The 26,506-nt window shown below is 50.2% G+C and overlaps 1 protein-coding gene across 1 annotated transcript in view; it reads right to left on the reverse strand.

Moving 5' to 3' along the window:
- The window catches only part of LOC134352528 (uncharacterized), a 276,182-nt gene that overhangs the window by 25,183 nt on the left and 224,493 nt on the right, over positions 1-26,506 (reverse strand). Inside the window, exons 14-15 of the mRNA XM_063059793.1 lie at positions 4,655-4,901; positions 3,326-3,415 (exon numbers count right to left, since the gene is read on the reverse strand). Of these exons, the coding sequence (XP_062915863.1) occupies positions 3,326-3,415; positions 4,655-4,901 (337 nt within the window). The remainder of the gene's footprint in view (positions 1-3,325; positions 3,416-4,654; positions 4,902-26,506) is intronic.

Consider the following 26,506-nt stretch of genomic DNA (forward strand, 5'->3'; position numbering starts at 1 on the left):
TTGGCCGTTTGGGTGCATTTGGACCTGGTCTGTGGGTAATTGGTGAACTGGCTGGCCGTTTGGGTCTATTTGGACCTGGTCTGTGGGTAATTGGTGAACTGGTTGGCCGTTTGGGTGCATTTGGACCTGGTCTGTGGGTAATTGGTGAACTGGCTGGCCGTTTGGGTCTATTTGGACCTGGGCTGTGGGTAATTGGTGAACTGGTTGGCCGTTTGGGTGCATTTGGACCTGGTCTGTGGGTAACTGGTGACCTGGTTGGTTCTGGTCCCATGTACAGTGAGAAATTTCAGTGTCTCCATACCAATCATCTCTTTACGGTAGTACAAGGGAAGACCATTGCCGGCCGGCAGTGCAGAGGGATCAGTACCGGACTTCAAGGCGAATGGTCCCAAGTTCAAATCCGGCCGGCTCCACGCTTTCCATCTGAGCTGGGTTGAGTGTCGAGCTAGCAACGCGGCCTCATTAAATAAACAGTCCAAGGCTATGGAAACAGCAAACACGGAGCGAAAAGGGAGGACAGCAACGAGGGGAACACCGATAACAGAGTGCATCTCCTATGCCGTGCAGACAGACCATTCCACCCTGAGGTATTAGCAGGAAAACAGAATGCTGCAGTTCCGGAGAAAGTGAAGTGCGACGGAGAGCAAGGTGCGAGAGCCAAGTTAATTGTCAGGCCCACGGTCCACCTTATGTACCAGAGGAGCGATCAATAGTCTGGTAACAGTGGGGTAGGATCTGCAAATCAAAAACGCCAGCGGTTCTGCAGATGCTTGAAATCCAGGGCAACACACACACAAAACACTGGAGGAGCTTGGCAGGTCAGGCAGCATCTACGGAAAAGGAGAAGATGGCAGTGTGACACAGCGCACAGCGGCCACTCCGGTGATGAATATCTGTTATTTGTCAAGTAGGGTGCCGTGCATGATCCTGATTTGATGGAGACAAACATGAGAGAATGGAGGAACATCTGGAGAAACTTCTGAAATGCCCTTTCCGCTGCCACTGTGTGATCGGGAATCTCTGGAGGGGAAAGCCCCGAATCCTCGGCTTTGCTCGTTGCTTGGCGGTCGGGACGGGGTCGAAGCGCTCGGCAGAGATGGTGCTCGGTGTCAGAGGCTCCAAGTTTTCGGACGGACTCAGAGTCAGCTGTAGTCGGGTGCTTCCAATGCATCGACAGTTGTTGGGGCCTGGAAGTTTATGGCAGAGAGAGTTTCCCCCTTTTTGCTGCCTGCTATCGGGGACTATCGGAGTCGATCAGGACTTGAGACTTTTTTTTTTAACTGTGCCCATGGTCTGCTCTTTATCAAATTGTGGTATTGCTTTGCACTGCTGTAACTATATGTTATAATTATGTGGTCTTGTCACTGTTAGTCTTTGGTTTGTCCTTTTTTTTGTGATATCACACTGGAGGAACATTGTATCATTTCTTAATGCATGCATTTCTAAATGACAATAAACAAGGACTGAGTGTCCTCATAATCTAATCTAATCTAAATGAATAAACAGTCGACATTTCGGGCTGAGACCCTTCTTCAGGACATGTTACGTGCTTTTAGGCTTTTGTACCTTCTGCCCGATTGGAGAGGGGAGAAGGGAGAACGTCTGGGTTGGGAGGCGGTTGTTAACTACGTTGATTGCTTTGCTGAGGCCGGGGGTGGGGTGGGAGTGGAAACGGAGTTTAAAATCCCTGATTAAAAGCCTGTTGAATATAGTGATTGTGTTTGACAGCACCACCTCCTCAGCTATCAACCCCTCTCATTGTGAAAAGCATCTCTCAGATCCCCTTCAAAACTCCTCCCTCTCTCCTTAAACTTACACCCTCTTGTTTATGTTGCAACTAACTCCTCACCCTCCAACCTTCCTTTTACAAAATCTCCCTTCTGGAAAGCTCTACCGGGCTATTATGACACAGACTTTCACCCCACCTTACAAGTTTCTTCCCCCTGGTAGTTAACCTGACCAACTATTCTGGTTGGACTGTAGACATCTCTGTTTACAATGCTGTTCACGATGTAAATACACGCAAGTAGTTATGCACATTTTCTTCCATCTCCGCAGTAAACCTGTTAACTTATTTTATATTATTCTCTCTCAAGGAAAGGACCTCTAACTACCCCTCTATATGTCACAATAGACCCCTATGCCCACCAGCTACTGAGTACCCAACCTTACTCACCACAGTGGCCAGCTGTGGGTCTGTCACTTTGCCACTGTGCTTCACGTGGTCATCTGAAAGCTGCCTCAGTGCTGGAAGGGTGGGGGTCTCTGCCCCTGGCAGCCCTTGGGCAGTGTGATCCACATTCCAACACCCCCGCAGTGGGAAAGGTTTGTCCACTGATCCCCTCTAGACCGTCTGGCTCTCAACCGAGACCTGTGTCTACTGCCGAGGGGAGAGCTTCCCCACTCGCGTACACGCCACAGGGACCTCAGATCGACCTCCCATCCCCACATCAACGTGTCCGCTGCCACCTCCTTTGCCACAACGAAGGCAAACTATGGTTGGAGGAGCAATATCTCATATTCTGCCTGGGTAGACTCCAACCCGATGGCACGAACTTCAATTTCTCCAACTTCTGGTAACCAGTTCCCTCTCGGGAGTGCTGATGTAACTTCTCTTCCCCCCCAACCCCTCTTCATCCTTGCTCCATTTTGGTCCCCCTCTCACCTCTTCTCTTCACCTACCCATCACCCCCCCCCCCCCGGGGCCCCTCTCCTTTCCTTTTTTTTTGCCATGGGCCACTGTCCTCTCCAATCAGATTCCTTCTTCTTCAGCCTCTTCCACCTATCACCTTCCAGCTTCTTACTTCCTCCCTCCTCCCCCACCTACCCACCTTCCCCCTCACCTATCATCTGCCAGCTTGTACTCCTTCCCTTCCTAATTCCTGCTTTGCCCACCCTCCTTCCTTTCCATCATCCCTGGGACTACTCCAGCAAATCTTCGCTGAGTTTCCTCCATGACGACCTCAATCTTCCTCAGGTCGAGATGGAATTGTACTCGGAACTCGAGGTGCAGCTTCACCGAGGCCCCGTACACATGTAGCAAGACATCTTCCCCCACCAGACTCAAATACTCCAGAGATAGAAGTCAGGGCATGTCGTGCCTCTCTAACCCCTAGCTTCACCTTCACATTCAACCTCTGCAAGGAGAAAAGAGACTTCCGACATGTGAAGTCACCCAGTCTCTCAGCTTTTTGACAATGTCCACAACCTGTTAAATCCCTTCCCCCCCTTCCACCACTCCCCACCCAAAGCCAACGTGGAGAGAAATCAGGAGTGTGGCTGTTCACCCATGCAGAAGGAACGAATCGAGGTGGAGTTTTGTTACCTTGAAGAATGCGTTGCCGTGGCTGGTGAGGAGGGCATCCGACTGGGGCTTGTTCTTCATGTACAGGGCATACAGCACGAACTGCTCCTTCTGCAGGGTGGAGAAGAATGGGGTCACATCATGAGCAGGGACAACAGAACCAGGGCCACCGCCCGAGAGTGAAGTTTCAGTGCAGTGGTTTGGCCTTCAGTGGAGGAGAGAACTCCCAAAATTCACTTCCCCTCCCACAGAGGTAATTCTTATCCCCATCTTAACTAGACAGCCCCTCACCCTGGGACCAAGCTCCCATAGGCTCTGAAATCTAGAAGCACCCCTCTCAGCATCCCCCCCCCACCATCACGATCCCACACCTTCCAATTACCACCTCTTGTTCCCCTAAACCCCAAAGAGTAAAGGCCCAACCTGTCCAACCCTTCCTGGTAAAAGAACGCTTTCCCTACACCCCGGAATCAGCATGTGGAACTTTCTCCGTTTTCACGGAACTTCCCCGCGACAATGGGGCCCACCCCATTCAACCACACAACACGTCCCTTTCCCCAGCGCCCCCTCCCACCGGAACTCGACCCACAGAGCCTCCTCTGAAGCGGTCCCCAACGTGCAGAAGCTTCAGCCTTCCCCACCAGTTCCCCTCCCTCCTCCCTCCAGAGAAACAACCCAGCGAACTTCCCTTCCCTGCCCCTATCGTGAGTAGGCAGCCTTGAAGCCAGTCCCTGGGAACAACAGCACTGCTCAGAGCTACTTTAACAGGAGGCCGTCGTGCACCGCAATCCTACACGCCCCCATCGTACCCCGACTGCCCCACGCTCCCCGGCAGGTTCCCCCACACATCTCCATTCAACCTTTCCCTCTCGCCTTAAATGCATTTCCTCTTGTACTTGACACTTCTCCCCCGGAGAAAAGATTCTCTCTACCCTCTCTGCTCCGCTCATAATTTTATAAACCTCGGTTAAGTCTCCCCTCAGCTTCTGATGCTCCAGAAAAAACACTCACCTCGCTCACCTGCATTATACTTTCCCCCTCTCACGTTAAATGCAAGGCCTCTAGTGCTTGACATTTCTAACCTGAGGGGTAAGATTCTCCCTGTCTACCCTCTCAGAATTATATATTTTTCACTTATTGTTTTTGAACTGGGACAGTAGTTATCACTGTGGCTGCCACAGGGATTAGTGCCCAGTGGGACACCGGCAAGGGATGGGGTCTTCCTCCAAAAAAGAATCTGAAATTACCGGCAGCAGACCCAGATCACAGTGAACCCCCCTTCTTTCGCACCCCCCTCACCAAGCAGCTCATCACCCCCCCCAGCCCCTCCCCGAGGGGCAGCGTACGTACGTGGCGGAGGAAAGCATCCCCGAGGCGGAGTGGGCAGGCGGCGCACCCCTCCATCTCGGGCAGCAGGCGCTCCCTGTGGAAAGCCAGCAGCTTCTCCAGGTTGCCAAACAGCAGCCCTGCCTTGCCCCGCAGGTCGGGCGGGGCATCCGGCCGGTCCAGCTCCGGCCGGTAACTCTCCAGGACCAGCTCCAGTGAGCCGACGTACTCCCGCTCTGCCAGCAGGGCCTCGGTCAGGGCACGGCGGGCTCTGCCGGGAGGAGAGAGGAGGAGGGAGGTTATTGCTTGGCTGGGAGGTTGGTGGGGTGGAGAGGGGGGTTGCTCAGCCAATACGAGACAGGGGAGGGTGGGAAAGCTGGAGCAACACCCACACAGAGAGCTGGCAGGATCCGGAGAGGAAAGTGGGCGTTTTGGGACAAGATCCTTCATCAGGACTGGAAAGACGGGGGTGGGGCAGAAGCCAAAATAGAAAGGGTAGAGGGGAGGGGTACGAGTTGGCAGGTGGGGAGCATCGAGAAAAGTATGTGAGAAACTGGGAGGTGACAGGTGAGGGGGGAGACAGGTATTAGTAGTGTGACATGTACCGAGATTCAGTGAAAAGTTTGTCCTGCAAACTGTTCCAACAGACCAGATCACTACACAGTGGGGAGAGGTAGAACCAGGTAAGTGCAGAATGGCTCTCCCACCACTGTGGTCCGGTCCCACCTGGTCTCACACAAAGGGACATAATCCACCCCACCCCAGGGGATGTTTTCTTCAAGTGAAATACTAGAGTCTGGGCCTGTTCTCCCTGCAGTGGGGTGGGTGGGGAAGAGCGGAAACAGGACTGAGGCATCTAATGTGGGGGATAGACTGACAGAAACTTGTGTTGTTTTTTTACAGAATCATGGTCTCTATGAATTAGTGATTGTTAATATAATTTCTATAAATTAACATTTAGAGAGTCTGTAAATGAATGAAACAAGCCTCCCTGCCCTCAGACCCGGCCTGTACCACTTACTGGCGTTTGCCCAGATCCTTGAAGCCCGTGCTGGTGGTGTTCCCTCTTCCTCGGGCAGCTTGTGCCACTGAACATCCACCTGCACAATTTGCCTACCTACTTTAAGTCTTTCCCCCCTCACCTCAAATCCGTGCCCTGTGTCCACAGGTAGCGCAGCTGCTCCTGTGGGTAGGGAGGGGGCGAGAGGGGGGAAACGTGTTTTCACTACAGGTTCTGGTTGGCTCCTTACTTCCATCGATTGCAAAATCACATGTGACATAAATTTTAAAAGAACAGAAATCACCTGAACGGGCATGGAGGTGGGCACGTCTGAGGGAGAATGGTTGTGGTCCAAGATGGACAAAGGTTCTTTCAGCTGAAACACTGATTCGGGTTTACTTCCGAAGCGGGGTTTAAGTTCAGGCGTGTTCAGAAACTGGGCTGCCCGCCCAGGAATCTAACCCTGGACACAGCGGGAGTTGAGAGATACTGGGGCAGAGCAGGAGCAAGACGCCGAGATCTTCCCGAATGGGGAGTAGATGAGGGGCCGAGTGGCCTCCTACTCCAAACAGTGAGGGTCTCACAATGACGGCCCGACACAAGTACGTCATGATAAGACACTTGGGGTCGGGTCGGCTGTCCGTTCCAATAAAGCACCTGGGACCCAGCCGGGAGTAGGTTCCCATAAAATACATGGGGGTGGGTTTGGTGTAGGTTCCCATAAAAAAACGGGGTCAGGTGTACGTCCCGATAAAACACCTGGGGTCGGATGTAGGTCCCGATTGAAAAAACGGGGTCGGGTGTAGGTCCCGATTGAAAAAATGGGGTCGGGTGTAGGTCCCGATTGAAAAAAAACTGGGACGGGTCGGGTGTAGGTCCCGATTAAAAAAACGGAGACGGGTCGGGTGTAGGTCCCGATTTAAAATAAACAGGGACGGGTCGGGTGTAGGTCCCGATTAAAAAAACGGAGACGGGTCGGGTGTAGGTCCCGATTAAAAAAACGGAGACGGGTCGGGTGTAGGTCCCGATTAAAAAAACGCGGGACGGTGTAGGTTACGATAAGAAACCTGGGGTCGGGTCGGGTGTAGGTCGCGATAAAAAAAAAACGGGGGACGGTGTAGGTTACGATAAGAAACCCGAGGTCGGGTCGGGTCGGGTGTAGGTTCCAACATCTAAAATAATACGGGGCCGAGGATAGGTTTCGATATATAAAACAAAACGGGGCCGAGGGTAGTCTCCGATAAAATACTAGGGGTGAGGTCGGGTGTAAATTCCGATAAAACACCCGGGGTCGGGACGGGTCTCGGTTCCGACATATAAAATAATACGGGGCCGAGGGTAGGCTCCAATAAAACACTCGGGGTCGGATCGGGTGTAAATTCCGATAAAACACCCGGGGTCGGGTCGGGTCTAGGTTCCGACATATAAAACACAACGGGGCCGAGGGTAGGCTCCGATAAAACACCCGGGGTCGGGTCGAGTGTAAATTCCGATAAAACACCCGGGGTCGGGACGGGTCTAGGTTCCGACATATAAAATAATACCGGGCCGAGGGTAGGCTCCGATAAAACACCCGGGGTCGGGTCGGGTGTAAATTCCAATAAACCACCCGGGGTCGGGTCGGGTGTAAACTCCGATAAAACACCCGGGGTCGGGTCGGGTGTAAACTCCGATAAAACACCCGGGGTCGGGTCGGGTCTAGGTTCAGACATATAAAACAAAACGGGGTCGGGTGTAAATTCCAATAAACCACCCGGGGTCGGGTCGGGTGTAAATTCCGATAAAACACCCAGGGTCGGGACGGGTCTAGGTTCCGACATATAAAATAATACGGGGCCGAGGGTAGGTTCCAATAAAACACTCGGGGTCGGATCGGGTGTAAATTCCGATAAAACACCCAGGGTCGGGACGGGTCTAGGTTCCGACATATAAAACACAACGGGGCCGAGGGTAGGCTCCGATAAAACACCCGGGGTCGGGTCGGGTGTAAATTCCGATAAAACACCCGGGGTTGGGTTGAGTCGGGTCCACGTTCCAATAAAACACCCGAGGTCGGGTCGGGTATACATCCAGATAAAACACTCGGGGTCGCGTCGAATGCAGGTGCCGATAAACCACATGGTGTTGGGTCGGCTGTCCGTCCCGGAAAAACACCCGGGGCCGAGGCCCGTCCCGGTAAAACACCCGGGGCCGGCGTCCGTCCCGGTAAAGCACCCGGTGCCGAGGCCGGCGTCCGTCCCGGTAAAGCACCCGGTGCCGAGGCCGGCGTCCGTCCCGGTAAAGCACCCGGTGCCGGGGCCGGCGTCCGTCCCGGTAAAGCACCCGGTGCCGGGGCCGGCGTCCGTCCCGGTAAAGCACCCGGTGCCGGGGCCGGCGTCCGTCCCGGTAAAGCACCCAGGGTCGGGTCGGGTCGCGTGTACGGCGCGGTAAAACACTCGCGGGCCGGTCGTGTACGTGTCCCGACCAAACACCCGTGGCCAAGTCGGGTGTACGTTCCGACAAAACGCCCGGGGCCGAGTCGGGTGTACGTTCCGACAAAACGCCCGGGGCCGAGTCGGGTGAACGTTCCGACAAAACGCCCGGGGCCGAGTCGGGTGAACGTTCCGACAAACGACTAGGGATCGGGTCAGGTGAACGTTCCGACAAAACATCCGGGGTTGGGTCGGTTCAACGTTCCGATAAAAAACCCGGGGTCCGGTCGGGTGTACTTTCCGATAAAAAAACCGCGGTCCGGTCGGGTGTACATTTCGACAAAACGCCCGGGGCCAAGTCGGGTGTACGTTCCGATAAAACACCCGGGGTCGAGTCGGGTGTACATTCCGACAGACGTCCCGATAAAACACCCGGGGCCGGGTCGGGTCCATGTTCAACAAATCACCCGCGGTCGAGTCAGGTGTAGGTTCCGATCAAACACCCGGGGAGGGTCGGGTCTGGCGTACGTCCCGATAAAACACCCGGGGTCAGTTGTACGTCCCGATAAATCACCCGGGGTCGAGCCAGATGTACGTCCTGAAAAAATACCCGAGGTCAGGTGCACGTCCCGATAAAACACCCGGGGAGGGTCGAGTCGGATGTACGTCCGGAAAAAACACCCGGGGCCAGGTGCACGTCCCGATAAATCACCCGGAGTATGGTCATGTCTGACTAACCTTCTGGAATTTTTTGAGGATGTAACTATGAAAATGGATTTGGGAAGGCCAGTGGATGTAGTGTACTTTACTTACAGAAAGCCTTTGATAAAGTCCCACATAGGAGATTAGTGGGCAAAATTAGAGCATATGGTATTGGGGGTAGGGTACTGACAGGGATAGAAAATTGGTTGGCAGACAGGAAACAAAGAGTAGGGATTAACGGGTCCCTTTCAGAATGGCAGGTGGTGACTAGTGGGGTACCGCAAAGCTCGGTGCTGGGACCGCAGCTATTTACAATATACATTAATGATTTAGATGAAGGGATTAAAAGTAACATTAGCAAATTTGCAGATGACACAAAGCTTTGTGGCAGTGTGAAATGTGAGGAGGATGTTATGAGAATGCAGGGTGACTTGGACAGGTTGGGTGAGTGGGCAGATGCATGGCAGATGCAGTTTAATGTGGATAAATGTGAGGTTATCCACTTTGGTGGCAAGAACAGGAAAGCAGATTACTATCTAAGTGGTGTCAAGTTAGGAAAAGGGGAAGTACAATGAGATCTGGGTGTCCTTGTTCATCAGTCACTGAAAGTAAACATACAGGTACAGCAGGCAGTGAAGAAAGCTAATGGCACGTTGGCTTTCATAACAATGGGAGTTAAGTATAGGAGCAAAGAGGTCCTTCTGCAGTTGTACAGGGCCCTGGTGAGACCCCACCTGGAGTATTGTATGCAGTTTTGGTCTCCAGATTTGAGGAAGGACATTCTTGCTATGGAGGGAGTGCAGCGTAGGCTCACTTGGTTAATTCCTGGGATGGCGGGACTGTCATATGTTGAAAGATTGGAGCGACTGGGCTTGTATACACTGGAATTCAGAAGGATGAGAGGGGATCTGATTGAAACATACAAGATTATTAAGGGATTGGACACTCTAGAGACAGGAACATGTTCCTGAAGTTGGGGGAGTCCAGAACCAGAGGCCACAATTTGAGAATAAGGGGTAGGCCACGTAGAACGGAGTTGAGGATAAACTTTTTCACCCAGAGAGTTGTGGATCTGTGGACTGCTCTGCCTAAGTAGGCAGTGGAGGCCAATTCTCTGGATTTTTTCAAGAAAGATTTAGATAGAGCTCTTAAATATAGTGGAGTCAAGGGATATGGGGAGAAGGCAGGAACGGGGTACTGATTGTGGATGATCAGCCATGATCACAGTGAATGGCAGTGCTGGCTCGAAGTGCCAAATGGCCCACTCCTGCACCTATTGTCTATTGTCTATTGTACGTTCCGATAAAACACATGATGCCAGGTTGGATGTAAGTCCCCATAGGACACCCGGGGTCAGTTGTACTCCCGATAAGACACCCAAGACTACTGTCACTGTCTATCTCCAGTTCACCCTGTATCCCATCATCTTTTGGGGTAGGCGTGACCTGTACAAAAATGACAATTTGCACTTGAATCAGAGGGGGACCAATATCCTGGTGGGGAGGTTTGCTAAGGCTATTGGGAGAGTTTAAACTGGAATTGCTGGGGGGATGGGAACCAAACTGAAGAGACGGAGGAAAGGGCTGTTGGCTCACAAATAGAGAAAGCCTGGAGACAAAATGAGAGGGAGGATAGGCAGGTGATAGAGAAAGGACGCGCTCAGTCTCATGGTTATGATGTGGCCATTACTGAGACTTGGTTGGCTCAGGGGCAGGAATGGTTACTTAGAGTGCCAGGCTTTAGATGTTTCAGAAAGGACGGGGGGGGGGGCAAAAGAGGTGGGGCATGGCACTGCTGATCAGAGATAGTGTCACGGCAGAAAAGGAGGAAGTCATGGCGCGATTGTTTACTGAGTCTCTGTGGGTAGAAGTTAGGAACAGAAAGGGATCAATAACTCTACTGGGTGTTTTTTATAGACCACCCAATAGTAACAGGGATATCGAGGAACACATAGAGAGACAGATTCTGGAAAGGTGTAATAATAACAGGGTTGTTGTGGTGGGAGATTTTAATATCCCAAATACTGATTGGCATCTCCCTAGAGCAAGGTGTTTTGATGGGGTGGAATTTGTTAGGTGTGTTCAGGAAGGTTTCCTGACACAATATTTAGATAAGCCTACAAGAGGAGAGGCTGTACTTGATTTAGTATTGGGAAACGAACCTGGTCAGTGTCAGGTGTCTCAGTGGGAGAGCATTTCGGAGATACTGATCACAATTTGCGTGGCGTTCTGCATTGGTACGTTCCAATGAGACAGGGAAAAGATGGTAGGGTACAAGATCCATGGTGTACAAAGGATCTTGTAAATCTAGTCAAGAAGAAAAGCAAAGCTTATGAAAGATTCAAGAGGTGCAGTCGACGTTTCAGGCCAAGACCCTTCGTCAGGACCTGACGGAGGGTCTCGGCCTGAAACGTCAACTGCACCTCTTCCTAGAGATGCTGCCTGACCTGCTGCGTTCACCAGCAACTTTTATGTGTGTTGCTTGAATTTCCAGCATCTGCAGAATTCCTGTTGAAAGATTCAAGAAACTAGATAATGACATGGATTTAGAAGATTAAGGCTAGCAGGAAGGAGCTTTGGAATGAAATTAGGAGAGCCAGTAGGGGCCATGAGAAGGCCTTGGTGAGTACGTGAAGAGCAAGAGGATAAGATGTGAGAGAATAGGACCAATCAAGTGTGACAGTGGAAAAGTGTGTATGGAACCAGAGGAGATATCAGAGATACTTAATGAGTACCTTGTTTCAGTATTCACTACAGAAAAGGATCTTAGCGATTGTAGGGATGACTTACAGTGTATTGAAAAGCTTGAGCATATAGACATTAAGAAAGAGGATGTGCTGGAGCTTTTGGAAAGCATCAAGTTGGATAAGTCGCCAGGACCAGATGAGATGTACCCCAGGCTACTGTGGGAGGTGAGGGAGGAGATTGCTGAGCCTCTGACAATTATCTTTGCATCATCAATGGGGATGGGAGAGGGTTCGGAGAATTGGAGGGTTGCTGATGTTGTTCCCTTATTCAAGAGAGAGAGTAGAGATAGCCCAAGAAATTATAGACCAGTGAGTCTTACTTCAGTGGTTGGTAAGTTGATGGAGAAGATCCTGAGAGGCAGAATTTATGAACAAAATTTGGAGAGGCATAATATGATTAGGAATAGTCAGCATGGCTTTGTCAAAGGCAGGTCGTGCCTTACAAGCCTGATTGAATTTTTTGAGGATGTGACTAAACACATTGATGAAAGTAGAGCAGTAGATGCAGTGCATATGGATTTCAGCAAGACGTTTGATAAGGAACTCCATACAAGGCTTATTCAGAAAGTAAGGGGGCATGGGATCCAAGGAGACATTGCTTTGTGGACCTAGAACTGGCTTGACCACCGAAGGCAAAGAGTGGTTGTAGATGGGTCATATTCTGCATGAAGGCCGGTGACCAGCGGTGTGCCTCAGGGATCTGTTCTGGGACCCCTACTCTTCATGATTTTTATAAATGACCTGGATGAGGAAGTGGAGGGATGGGTTAGTAAATTTGATGATGAAACAAAGGTTGGGGGTGTTGTGGATAGTGTGGAGGGCTGTCAAAGGTTACAGCAGGACATTGATAGGATGCAAAACTGAACTGAGAAGTGGCAGATGGAGTTCAACCCAGATAAAGGTGAGGTGGTTCACTTTGGCAGGTCAAATATTAATGGTAAGGCTCTTGGCAGTGTGGAGGATCAGAGGGATCTTGGGGTCCGAGTCCATAGGACATTCAAAGCTGCTCCGTCAGTTGACTTTGTGGTTAAGAAAGCATACAGTGCATTGGCCTTCATCAACCGTGCAATTGACGTTAAGAGCTGAGAGGTAATGTTACAGCTTTATAAGACCCGGGTCACACCATACTTGGAGTACTGTGCTTAGTTCTGATCATCTCACTACAGGAAGGACGTGGAAACTATAGAAAGAGTGCAGAGAAGATTTACAAGGATGATGCCTGGATTGGGGAGCATGCCTTATGAGAATAGGTTGAGTGAACTCGGCCTTTTCTCCTTGGAGCGACGGAGAATGAGAGGTGACCTGATAGAGGTGTATAAAATGGTGAGAGGCATTGATCATGTGGATAGTCAGAGGCTTTCTCCCAGAGCTGAAATGACTAACACGAGATGGCACAGTTTTAAGGTGCTTGGAAGTAGGCAGAGAGGAGATGGTGGAGGTAAGTTTTTTAGGCAGGAAGTGGTGAGTGCGTGGAATGGGCTGCTGGTGATGGCGGTGCAGGTGGATACAATGGGGTGTTTTGAGAGACTCCTGCATAGGCACATGGAGCTTCGAAAAATAGAGGGCTATGGGTAACCCGAGGTAATTTCCATATTAAGAACATGTTTGGCACACCACAGTGGGCTGAAGGGCCTGTATTATATTGTAGGTTTTCTATGTTTCTATCACAGTCAATCTCCAGCTCATCTGTATCCCATCATAAATGTCCATTGGCATCATCACTCTCCAACTCCATCTCACTCTGTACCCCATCTCACTCTCCAACCCCATCTCACTCCGTACACCATCATCACTCTCCATCCCCATCTCACTCTGTACCCTATCATCACTCTCCATCCTCATCTCACTCTGTATCCATCATCATTATAAATCCCCATCTCACTCTCCATCCCCAACTCACTCTGTATCCATCATCACTCTCCATCCCCATCATCACTCTGTACCCTCCATCCCCATCTCACTCTGTATCCATCATCACTCTCCTTCCCCATCTCACTCTGTATCCATCATGACTCTCCATCCCCATCTCACTCTGTAACCCATCATCACTCTCCATCCCTATCTCACTCTGTACCCATCATCACTCTCCATCCCCATCTCACTCTGTATCCATCATCACTCTCCATCCCCATCTCAGTATGTACCCCATCATCACACTCCATCCCATCTCACTCTGTATCCATCATCACTCTCCTTCCCCATCTCACTCTGTACCCCATCATCACTGTCCATCCTCATCTCACTGTGTACGCCATCATCACTCTCCATCCCCATTTCACTCTGTATCCATCATCACTCTCCATCCCAATCTCACTCTGTACCCCATGATCACTCTCCATCCCCATCTCACTCCGTATCCATCATCACTCTCCATCCCCATCTCACTCTCCATACCCATCATCATTCTCCATCCCCATCTCACTCTGTACCCATCATCACTCTCCATCCCCATCTCACTCTGTACTCCTTCATCACTCTCCATCCCCATCTCACTCTATACCCATCATCACTCTCCATTCCCATCTCACTCTGAATCCATCATCACACTCCATCGCCATCTCACTCTGTAACCATCATCACTCTAAATCCCCATGTCACTCTGTACCCCATCATCACTCTCCATACCCATCTCATTCTGTACCCCATCATCATTCTCCATCCCCATCTCAATCTGTACCCCATCATCACTCTCCATCCCCATCATCACTCTTCATCCCCATCTCACTCACCATCCCATCATCACTCTCCATTGCCATCTCACTCTGTACCCATCATCACTCTCCATCCCCGTCTCACTCTCCATCCCATCATCACTCTCCATCCCATCATCACTCTCCATCCCATCATCACTCTCCATCCCCATCTCACTCTGTATCCATCATCACTCTCCATCCCCATCTCACTCTGTACCCATCATCACTCTCCATCCTCATCTCACTCTTTACCCCATGATCACTCTCCATCCCCATCTCACTCCGTATCCATCATCACTCTCCATCCCCATCTCACTCTCCATCCCATCATCACTCTCCATCCCCATCATCACTCTTCATCCCCATCTCACTCACCATCCCATCATCACTCTCCATTGCCATCATCACTCTGTACCCATCATCACTCTGTACCCATCATCACTCTCCATCCCCATCTCACTCTGTACCCATCATCACTCTCCATTGCCATCTCACTCTGTACCCATCATCACTCTGTACCCATCATCACTCTCCATCCCCATCTCACTCTGTACCCATCATCACTCTGTACCCATCATCACTCTCCATCCCCATCTCACTCTGTACCCATCATCACTCTCCATTGCCATCTCACTCTGTACCCATCATCACTCTGTACCCATCATCACTCTCCATCCCCATCTCACTCTGTACCCATCATCACTCTCCATTGCCATCTCACTCTGTACCCATCATCACTCTGTACCCATCATCACTCTCCATCCCCATCTCACTCTGTACCCATCATCACTCTCCATTGCCATCTCACTCTGTACCCATCATCACTCTGTACCCATCATCACTCTCCATCCCCATCTCACTCTGTACCCATCATCACTCTCCATTGCCATCTCACTCTGTACCCATCATCACTCTCCATCCCATCATCACTCTGTACCCATCATCACTCTCCATCCCCATCTCACTCTGTACCCATCATCACTCTCCATCCCCATCTCACTCTGTACCCATCACTCTCCATCCTCATCTCACTCTTTACCCCATGATCACTCTCCATCCCCATCTCACTCCGTATCCATCATCACTCTCCATCCCCATCTCACTCTGTACCCCATCATCACTCTCCATCCCATCATCACTCTGTACCCATCATCACTCTCCATCCCCATCTCACTCTGTATCCATCATCACTCTCCATCCCCATCTCACTCTGTACCCATCATCACTCTCCATCCTCATCTCACTCTTTACCCCATGATCAATCTCCATCCCCATCTCACTCTCCATCCCCATCATCATTCTCCATCCCCATCATCTCTCTCGATCCCCATCTTACTCTGAATCCACCGTCACACTCCATCCCCATCTCACTCCGTAACCATCATCACTCTAAATCCCCATGTCACTCTGTACCCCATCATCACACTCCATCCCCATCTCAATCTGTACCCCATCATCATTCTCCATCCCCATCTCAATCTGTACCCCATCATCACTCTCCATTTACAATATATATTAATGACTTGGATGAGGGAATTAAATGCAGCATCTCCAAGTTTGCGGATGACACGAAGCTGGGTGGCAGTGTTAGCAGTGAGGAGGATGCTAAGAGGATGCAGGGTGACTTGGATAGGTTGGGTGAGTGGGCAAACTCATGGCAGATGCAATTTAATGTGGATAAATGTGAAGTTATCCACTTTGGTGGCAAAAATAGGAAAAAAGATTATTATCTGAATGGTGGCTGATTAGGAAAAGGGGAGGTGCAACGAGACCTGGGTGTCATTATACACCAGTCATTGAAAGTGGGCATGCAGGTACAGCAGGCGGTGAAAAACGCGAACAGTATGCTGGCATTTATAGCGAGAGGATTCGAGTACAGGAGCAGGGAGGTACTACTGCAGTTGTACAAGGCCTTGGTGAGACCACACCTGGAGTATTGTGTGCAGTTTTGGTCCCCTAATCTGAGGAAAGACATCTTTGCCATAGAGGGAGTACAAAGAAGGTTCACCAGATTGATTCCTGGGATGGCAGGTCTTTCATATGAAGAAAGACTGGATGAACTGGGCTTGTACTCGTTGGAATTTAGAAGATTGAGGGGGGATCTGATTGAAACGTATAAGATCCTAAAGGGATTGGACAGGCTAGATGCGGGAAGATTGTTCCCGATGTTGGGGAGGTCCAGAACGAGGGGTCACAGTTTGAGGATAGAGGGGAAGCCTTTTAGGACCGAGATTAGGAAAGACTTCTTCACACAGAGAGTGGTGAATCTGTGGAATTCTCTGCCACAGCAAACTGTTGAGGCCAGTTCATTAGCTATGTTCAAAAGGAAGTTAGATATGGCCCTTGTGGCTACAGGGGTCAGGGGGTATGGAGGGAAGGCTGGGTTCTGAGTTGGATGATCAGCCATGATCATAATAAATGGCGGTGCAGGCTCGAAGGGCCGAATGGCCTACTCCTGCACCTATTTTCTATGTTTCTATCCCCATCATCACTCTTCATCCCCGTCTCATTCTCCATCCCATCATCACTCTGTACCCATCATCACTCTCCATACCCATCTCACTCTGTATCCATCATTACTCTCCATCCTCATCTCACTCTGTACCCATCATCACTCTCCATCTCTATCTCTCTCTGTACCCATCATCACTCTCCATCCCAATCTCACTCTGTACCCCTTCATCACTGTCCATCCCCATCTCACTCCGTATCCATCATTACTCTCCATCCCTATCTCACTCGGTACCCCATCATCACTGTCCATCCTCATCTCACTGTGTACGCCATCATCACTCTCCATCCCCATTTCACTCTGTATCCATCATCACTCTCCATCCCAATCTCACTCTGTACCCCATGATCACTCTCCATCCCCATCTCACTCCGTATCCATCATCACTCTCCATCCCCATCTCACTCTCCATACCCATCATCATTCTCCATCCCCATCTCACTCTGTACCCATCATCACTCTCCATCCCCATCTCACTCTGTACTCCTTCATCACTCTCCATCCCCATCTCACTCTATACCCATCATCACTCTCCATCCTCATCTCACTCTTTACCCCATGATCAATCTCCATCCCCATCTCACTCTCCATCCCCATCATCATTCTCCATCCCCATCATCTCTCTCCATCCCCATCTTACTCTGAATCCATCGTCACACTCCATCCCCATCTCACTCCGTAACCATCATCACTCCAAATCCCCATGTCACTCTGTACCCCATCATCACTCTCCATCCCCATCTCACTCTGTACCCCATCATCATTCTCCATCCCCATCTCAATCTGTACCCCATCATCACTCTCCATCCTCATCATCACTCTTAATCCCCGTCTCATTCTCCATCCCATCATCACTCTGTACCCATCATCACTCTCCATCCCCATCTCACTCTGTACCTATCATCACTCTCCATCCCCACCTCACTCTCCATCCCCATCATCATTCTCCATCCCCATCATCTCTCACGATCCCCATCTTACTCTGAATCCATCGTCACACTCCATCCCCATCTCACTCTATACCCATCATCACTCTCCATCCTCATCTCACTCTTTACCCCATGATAAATCTACATCCCCATCTCACTCTCCATCCCCATCATCTCTCTCGATCCCCATCTTACTCTGAATCCACCGTCACACGCCATCCCCATCTCACTCTGTAACCATCATCACTCTAAATCCCCATGTCACTCTGTACCCCATGATCTCTCTCCATCCCCATCTTACTCTGAATCCATCGTCACACTCCATCCCCATCTCACTCCGTAACCATCATCACTCCAAATCGCCATGTCACTCTGTACCCCATCATCACTCTCCATCCCCATCTCACTCTGTACCCCATCATCATTCTCCATCCCCATCTCAATCTGTACCCCATCATCACTCTCCATCCCCATCATCACTCTTCATCCCCGTCTCATTCTACATCCCATCATCAGTCTGTACCCATCATCACTCTCCATCCCCGTCACACTCTCCAACCCATCATCACTCTCCATCCCCATCTCAGTCTGTACCCATCATCACTCTCCATCCCCATCTCACTCTGTATCCATAATCACTCTCCATCCCAATCTCACTCTGTACCCCATGATCACTCTCCATCCCCATCTCACTCCGTATCCATCATCACTCTCCATCCCCATCTCACTCTCCATACCGATCATCATTCTCCATCCCCATCTCACTCTGTACTCCTTCATCACTCTCCATCCCCATCTCACTCTATACCCATCATTACTCTCCATCCCCATCTCACTCTGAATCCATCATCACACTCGATCGCCATCTCACTCTGTAACCATCATCACTCTAAATCCCCATGTCACTCTGTACCCCATCATCACTCTCTATTCCCATCTCATTCTGTACTCCATCATCATTCTCCATCCCCATCTCAATCTGTACCCCATCATCACTCTTCATCCCCATCTCACTCACCATCCCATCATCATTCTCCATTGCCATCGCACTCTGTACCCATCATCACTCTCCATCCCCGTCTCACTCTCCATCCCATCATCACTCTCCATCCCATCATCACTCTGTACCCATCATCACTCTCCATTCCCATCTCACTCTGTATCCATCATCACTCTCCATCCCCATCATCACTCTTCATCCCCGTCTCATTCTCCATCCCATCATCACTCTGTACCCATCATCACTCTCCATCCCCGTCACACTCTCCGACCCATCATCACTCTCCATCCCATCATCACTCTGTACCCATCATCACTCTCCATCCCCATCTCACTCTCCATCCCATCATCACTCTCCATCCATATCTAACTCTGTACGCATCATCACTCTCCAACCCCATCTCACTCTGTACCCATCATCACTCTCCATCCCCATCTGACTCTGTACCAATCATCACTCTCCATCCCCATCTCACTCTGTACCCCATCATCTCTCTCCATCCCCATCTTACTCTGAATCCATCGCCACACTCCATCCCCATCTCACTCCGTAACCATCATCACTCCAAATCCCCATGTCACTCTGTACCCCATCATCACTCTCCATCCCCATCTGACTCTGTACCCCATCATCATTCTCCAACCCCATCTCAATCTGTACCCCATCATCACTCTCCATCCCCATCATCACTCTTCATCCCCGTCTCATTCTCGATCCCATCATCACTCTGTACCCATCATCACTCTCCATCCCCGTCTCACTCTGTACCAATCATCACTCTCCATCCCCATCTCACTCTGTATCCATCAACACTCTTTATCCCCATCAACACTCTGTACCCTCCATCCCCATCTCACTCTGTACCCCATCATAATCTCCATCCCCATCTCACTCTGTATTCATCATCACTCTCCATCCCCATCTCACTCTCCATACCCATCATCATTCTCCATCCCCATCTCACTCTGTACCCATCATCACTCTCCATCCCCATCTCACTCTGTACTCCTTCATCACTCTCCATCCCCATCTCACTCTATACCCAACATCACTCTCCATCCTCATCTCACTCTTTACCCCATGATCAATCTCCATACCCATCTCACTCTCCATCCCCATCATCTCTCTCGATCCCCATCTTACTCTGAATCCACCGTCACACGCCATCCCCATCTCACTCTGTACCCCATCATCACTCTCCATCCCCATCTGACTCTGTACCCCATCATCATTCTCCATCCCCATCTCAATCTGTACCCCATCATCACTCTCCATCCCCATCATCACTCTTCATCCCCGTCTCATTCTCGATCCCATCATCACTCTGTACCCATCATCACTCACCATCCCCATCACACTCTCCAACCCATCATCACTCTCCATCCCATCATCACTCTGTACCCATCATCACTCTCCATCCCCATCTCACTCTCCATCCCATCATCACTCTCCATCCATATCTCACTCTGTACGCATCATCACTTTCCAAACCCATCTCACTCTGTACCCATCATCACTCTCCATACCCATCTCACTCTGTATCCATCATTACTCTCCATCCTCATCTCACTCTGTACCCATCATCACTCTCCATCTCTATCTCTCTCTGTACCCATCATCACTCTCCATCCCAATCTCACTCTGTACCCCTTCATCACTGTCCATCCCCATCTCACTCCGTATCCATCATTACTCTCCATCCCTATCTCACTCGGTACCCCATCATCACTGTCCATCCTCATCTCACTGTGTACGCCATCATCACTCTCCATCCCCATTTCACTCTGTATCCATCATCACTCTCCATCCCAATCTCACTCTGTACCCCATGATCACTCTCCATCCCCATCTCACTCCGTATCCATCATCACTCTCCATCCCCATCTCACTCTCCATACCCATCATCATTCTCCATCCCCATCTCACTCTGTACCCATCATCACTCTCCATCCCCATCTCACTCTGTACTCCTTCATCACTCTCCATCCCCATCTCACTCTATACCCATCATCACTCTCCATCCTCATCTCACTCTTTACCCCATGATCAATCTCCATCCCCATCTCACTCTCCATCCCCATCATCATTCTCCATCCCCATCATCTCTCTCCATCCCCATCTTACTCTGAATCCATCGTCACACTCCATCCCCATCTCACTCCGTAACCATCATCACTCCAAATCCCCATGTCACTCTGTACCCCATCATCACTCTCCATCCCCATCTCACTCTGTACCCCATCATCATTCTCCATCCCCATCTCAATCTGTACCCCATCATCACTCTCCATCCTCATCATCACTCTTAATCCCCGTCTCATTCTCCATCCCATCATCACTCTGTACCCATCATCACTCTCCATCCCCATCTCACTCTGTACCTATCATCACTCTCCATCCCCACCTCACTCTCCATCCCCATCATCATTCTCCATCCCCATCATCTCTCACGATCCCCATCTTACTCTGAATCCATCGTCACACTCCATCCCCATCTCACTCTATACCCATCATCACTCTCCATCCTCATCTCACTCTTTACCCCATGATAAATCTACATCCCCATCTCACTCTCCATCCCCATCATCTCTCTCGATCCCCATCTTACTCTGAATCCACCGTCACACGCCATCCCCATCTCACTCTGTAACCATCATCACTCTAAATCCCCATGTCACTCTGTACCCCATGATCTCTCTCCATCCCCATCTTACTCTGAATCCATCGTCACACTCCATCCCCATCTCACTCCGTAACCATCATCACTCCAAATCGCCATGTCACTCTGTACCCCATCATCACTCTCCATCCCCATCTCACTCTGTACCCCATCATCATTCTCCATCCCCATCTCAATCTGTACCCCATCATCACTCTCCATCCCCATCATCACTCTTCATCCCCGTCTCATTCTACATCCCATCATCAGTCTGTACCCATCATCACTCTCCATCCCCGTCACACTCTCCAACCCATCATCACTCTCCATCCCCATCTCAGTCTGTACCCATCATCACTCTCCATCCCCATCTCACTCTGTATCCATAATCACTCTCCATCCCAATCTCACTCTGTACCCCATGATCACTCTCCATCCCCATCTCACTCCGTATCCATCATCACTCTCCATCCCCATCTCACTCTCCATACCGATCATCATTCTCCATCCCCATCTCACTCTGTACTCCTTCATCACTCTCCATCCCCATCTCACTCTATACCCATCATTACTCTCCATCCCCATCTCACTCTGAATCCATCATCACACTCGATCGCCATCTCACTCTGTAACCATCATCACTCTAAATCCCCATGTCACTCTGTACCCCATCATCACTCTCTATTCCCATCTCATTCTGTACTCCATCATCATTCTCCATCCCCATCTCAATCTGTACCCCATCATCACTCTTCATCCCCATCTCACTCACCATCCCATCATCATTCTCCATTGCCATCGCACTCTGTACCCATCATCACTCTCCATCCCCGTCTCACTCTCCATCCCATCATCACTCTTCATCCCATCATCACTCTGTACCCATCATCACTCTCCATTCCCATCTCACTCTGTATCCATCATCACTCTCCATCCCCATCATCACTCTTCATCCCCGTCTCATTCTCCATCCCATCATCACTCTGTACCCATCATCACTCTCCATCCCCGTCACACTCTCCGACCCATCATCACTCTCCATCCCATCATCACTCTGTACCCATCATCACTCTCCATCCCCATCTCACTCTCCATCCCATCATCACTCTCCATCCATATCTAACTCTGTACGCATCATCACTCTCCAACCCCATCTCACTCTGTACCCATCATCACTCTCCATCCCCATCTGACTCTGTACCAATCATCACTCTCCATCCCCATCTCACTCTGTACCCCATCATCTCTCTCCATCCCCATCTTACTCTGAATCCATCGCCACACTCCATCCCCATCTCACTCCGTAACCATCATCACTCCAAATCCCCATGTCACTCTGTACCCCATCATCACTCTCCATCCCCATCTGACTCTGTACCCCATCATCATTCTCCAACCCCATCTCAATCTGTACCCCATCATCACTCTCCATCCCCATCATCACTCTTCATCCCCGTCTCATTCTCGATCCCATCATCACTCTGTACCCATCATCACTCTCCATCCCCGTCTCACTCTGTACCAATCATCACTCTCCATCCCCATCTCACTCTGTATCCATCAACACTCTTTATCCCCATCAACACTCTGTACCCTCCATCCCCATCTCACTCTGTACCCCATCATAATCTCCATCCCCATCTCACTCTGTATTCATCATCACTCTCCATCCCCATCTCACTCTCCATACCCATCATCATTCTCCATCCCCATCTCACTCTGTACCCATCATCACTCTCCATCCCCATCTCACTCTGTACTCCTTCATCACTCTCCATCCCCATCTCACTCTATACCCAACATCACTCTCCATCCTCATCTCACTCTTTACCCCATGATCAATCTCCATACCCATCTCACTCTCCATCCCCATCATCTCTCTCGATCCCCATCTTACTCTGAATCCACCGTCACACGCCATCCCCATCTCACTCTGTACCCCATCATCACTCTCCATCCCCATCTGACTCTGTACCCCATCATCATTCTCCATCCCCATCTCAATCTGTACCCCATCATCACTCTCCATCCCCAACATCACTCTTCATCCCCGTCTCATTCTCGATCCCATCATCACTCTGTACCCATCATCACTCACCATCCCCATCACACTCTCCAACCCATCATCACTCTCCATCCCATCATCACTCTGTACCCATCATCACTCTCCATCCCCATCTCACTCTCCATCCCATCATCACTCTCCATCCATATCTCACTCTGTACGCATCATCACTTTCCAAACCCATCTCACTCTGTACCCATCATCACTCTCCATCCCCATCTCACTCTGTACCAATCATCACTCTCCACCCCCATCTCACTCTGTATCCATCAACACTCTTTATCCCCATCAACACTCTGTACCCTCCAGCCCCATCTCACTCTGTACCCCATCATAATCTCCATCCCCATCTCACTCTGTATTCATCATCACTCTCCATCCCCATCTCACTCTCCATACCCATCATCATTCTCCATCCCCATCTCACTCACCATCCCATCATCACTCTCCATTGCCATCGCACTCTGTACCCATCATCACTCTCCATCCCCGTCTCACTCTCCATCCCATCATCACTCTCCATCCCATCATCACTCTGTTCCCATCATCACTCTCCATTCACATCTCACTCTGTATCCATCATCACTCTCCATCCCCATATCACTCTGTACCCCATCATCATTCTCCATCCCCATCTCAATCTGTACTCCATCATCACTCTCCATCCCCATCATCACTCTTCATCCCCGTCTCATTCTCCATCCCATCATCACTCTGTACCCATCATCACTCTCCATCCCCGTCACACTCTCCAACCCATCATCACTCTCCATCCCTTCAATACTCTGTACCCATCATCACTCTCCATCCCCATCTCACTCTCCATCCCATCATCACTGTCCATCCATATCTCACTCTGTACGCATCATCACTCTCCAACCCCATCTCACTCTGTGCCAATCATCACTCTCCATCCCCATCTCACTCTGTACCCCATCATCTCTCTCCATCCCCATCTTACTCTGAATCCATCGTCACACTCCATCCCCATCTCACTCCGTAACCATCATCACTCCAAATCCCCATGTCACTCTGTACCCCATCATCACTCTCCATCCCCATCTCACTCTGTACCCCATCATCATTCTCCATCCCCATCTCAATCTGTACCCCATCATCACTCTCCATCCCCATCATCACTCTTCATCCCCGTCTCATTCTCCATCCCATCATCACTCTGTACCCATCATCACTCTCCATCCCCGTCACACACTCCAACCCATCATCACTCTCCATCCCATCATCACTCTGTACCCATCATGACTCTCCATCCCATCATCACTCTCCATCCATATCTCACTCTGTACGCATCATCACTCTCCAACCCCATCTCACTCTGTACCCATCATCACTCTCCATCCACATCTCACTCTGTACCAATCATCACTCTCCATCCCCATCTCACTCTGTGTCCATCATCACGGTCCATCCCCATCTCACTCTGTATCCATCAACAATCTGTATCCCCATCAACACTCTGTACCCTTCATCCCCATCTCACTCTGTACCCCATCATAATCTCCATCCCCATCTCACTCTGTATCCATCATCACTCTCCATCCCCATCTCACTCTGTACCGCATCATGACTCTCCATCCCCATTTCACTCCATACCCAACATCACTCTCCATCCCTATCTCCTCTGTACCCATCATCACTCTCCATCCCCATCTCACTCTGTATCCATCATCACTCTCCAACACCATCTCAGTATGTACCCCATCATCACTCTCCATCCCCATCTCACTCTGTGCCAATCATCACTCTCCATCCCCATCTCACTCTGTACCCCATCATTTCTCTCCATCCCCATCTTACTCTGAATCCATCGTCACACTCCATCCCCATCTCACTCCGTAACCATCATCACTCCAAATCCCCATGTCACTCTGTACCCCATCATCACTCTCCATCCCCATCTCACTCTGTACCCCATCATCATTCTCCATCCCCATGTCAATCTGTACCCCATCATCACTCTCCATCCCATCATCACTCTGTACCCATCATCACTCTCCATCCCCGTCACACACTCCAACCCATCATCACTCTCCATCCCATCATCACTCTGTACCCATCATGACTCTCCATCCCCATCTCACTCTCCATCCCATCATCACTCTCCATCCATATCTCACTCTGTACGCATCATCACTCTCCAACCCCATCTCACTCTGTACCCATCATCACTCTCCATCCACATCTCACTCTGTACCAATCATCACTCTCCATCCCCATCTCACTCTGTGTCCATCATCACGGTCCATCCCCATCTCACTCTGTATCCATCAACAGTCTGTATCCCCATCAACACTCTGTACCCTTCATCCCCATCTCACTCTGTACCCCATCATAATCTCCATCCCCATCTCACTCTGTATCCATCATCACTCTCCATCCCCATCTCACTCTGTACCCCATCATGACTCTCCATCCCCATTTCACTCCATACCCAACATCACTCTCCATCCCTATCTCACTCTGTACCCATCATCTCTCTCCATCCCCATCTCACTCTGTATCCATCATCACTCTCCATCACCATTTCAGTATGTACCCCATCATCACTCTCCATCCCATCTCACTCTGTACCCATCATAACTCTCCATCCCCATCTCACTCCGTATCCATCATCACTCTCCATCCCTATCTCACTCTCCATACCCATCATCATTCTCCATCCCCATCTCACTCTGTACTCCTTCATCACTCTCCATCCCCATCTCACTCTATACCCATCATCACTCTCCATCCCCATCTCACTCTGTACCCATCATCACACTCCAACCCCATCTCACTCTGTATCCATCATCACTCTCCATCCTCATCTCACTCTTTAGCCCATGATCACTCTCCATCCCCATCTCACTCCGTATCCATCATCACTCTCCATCCCCACCTAACTCTCCATCTCCATCATCATTCTCCATCCCCATCATCTCTCACGATCCCCATCTTACTCTGAATCCATCGTCACACTCCATCACCATCTCACTCTGTAACCATCATCACTCTAAATCCCCATGTCACTATGTACCCCATCATCTCTCTCCATCCCCATCTTACTGTGAATCCATCCTCACACTCCATCCCCATCTCACTCCGTAACCATCATCACTCCAAATCCCCATGTCACTCTGTACCCCATCATCACTCTAC

The sequence above is a fragment of the Mobula hypostoma genome, chromosome 10, assembly GCF_963921235.1.
Source record: "Mobula hypostoma chromosome 10, sMobHyp1.1, whole genome shotgun sequence".
Lineage (NCBI taxonomy): Eukaryota > Metazoa > Chordata > Chondrichthyes > Myliobatiformes > Myliobatidae > Mobula > Mobula hypostoma.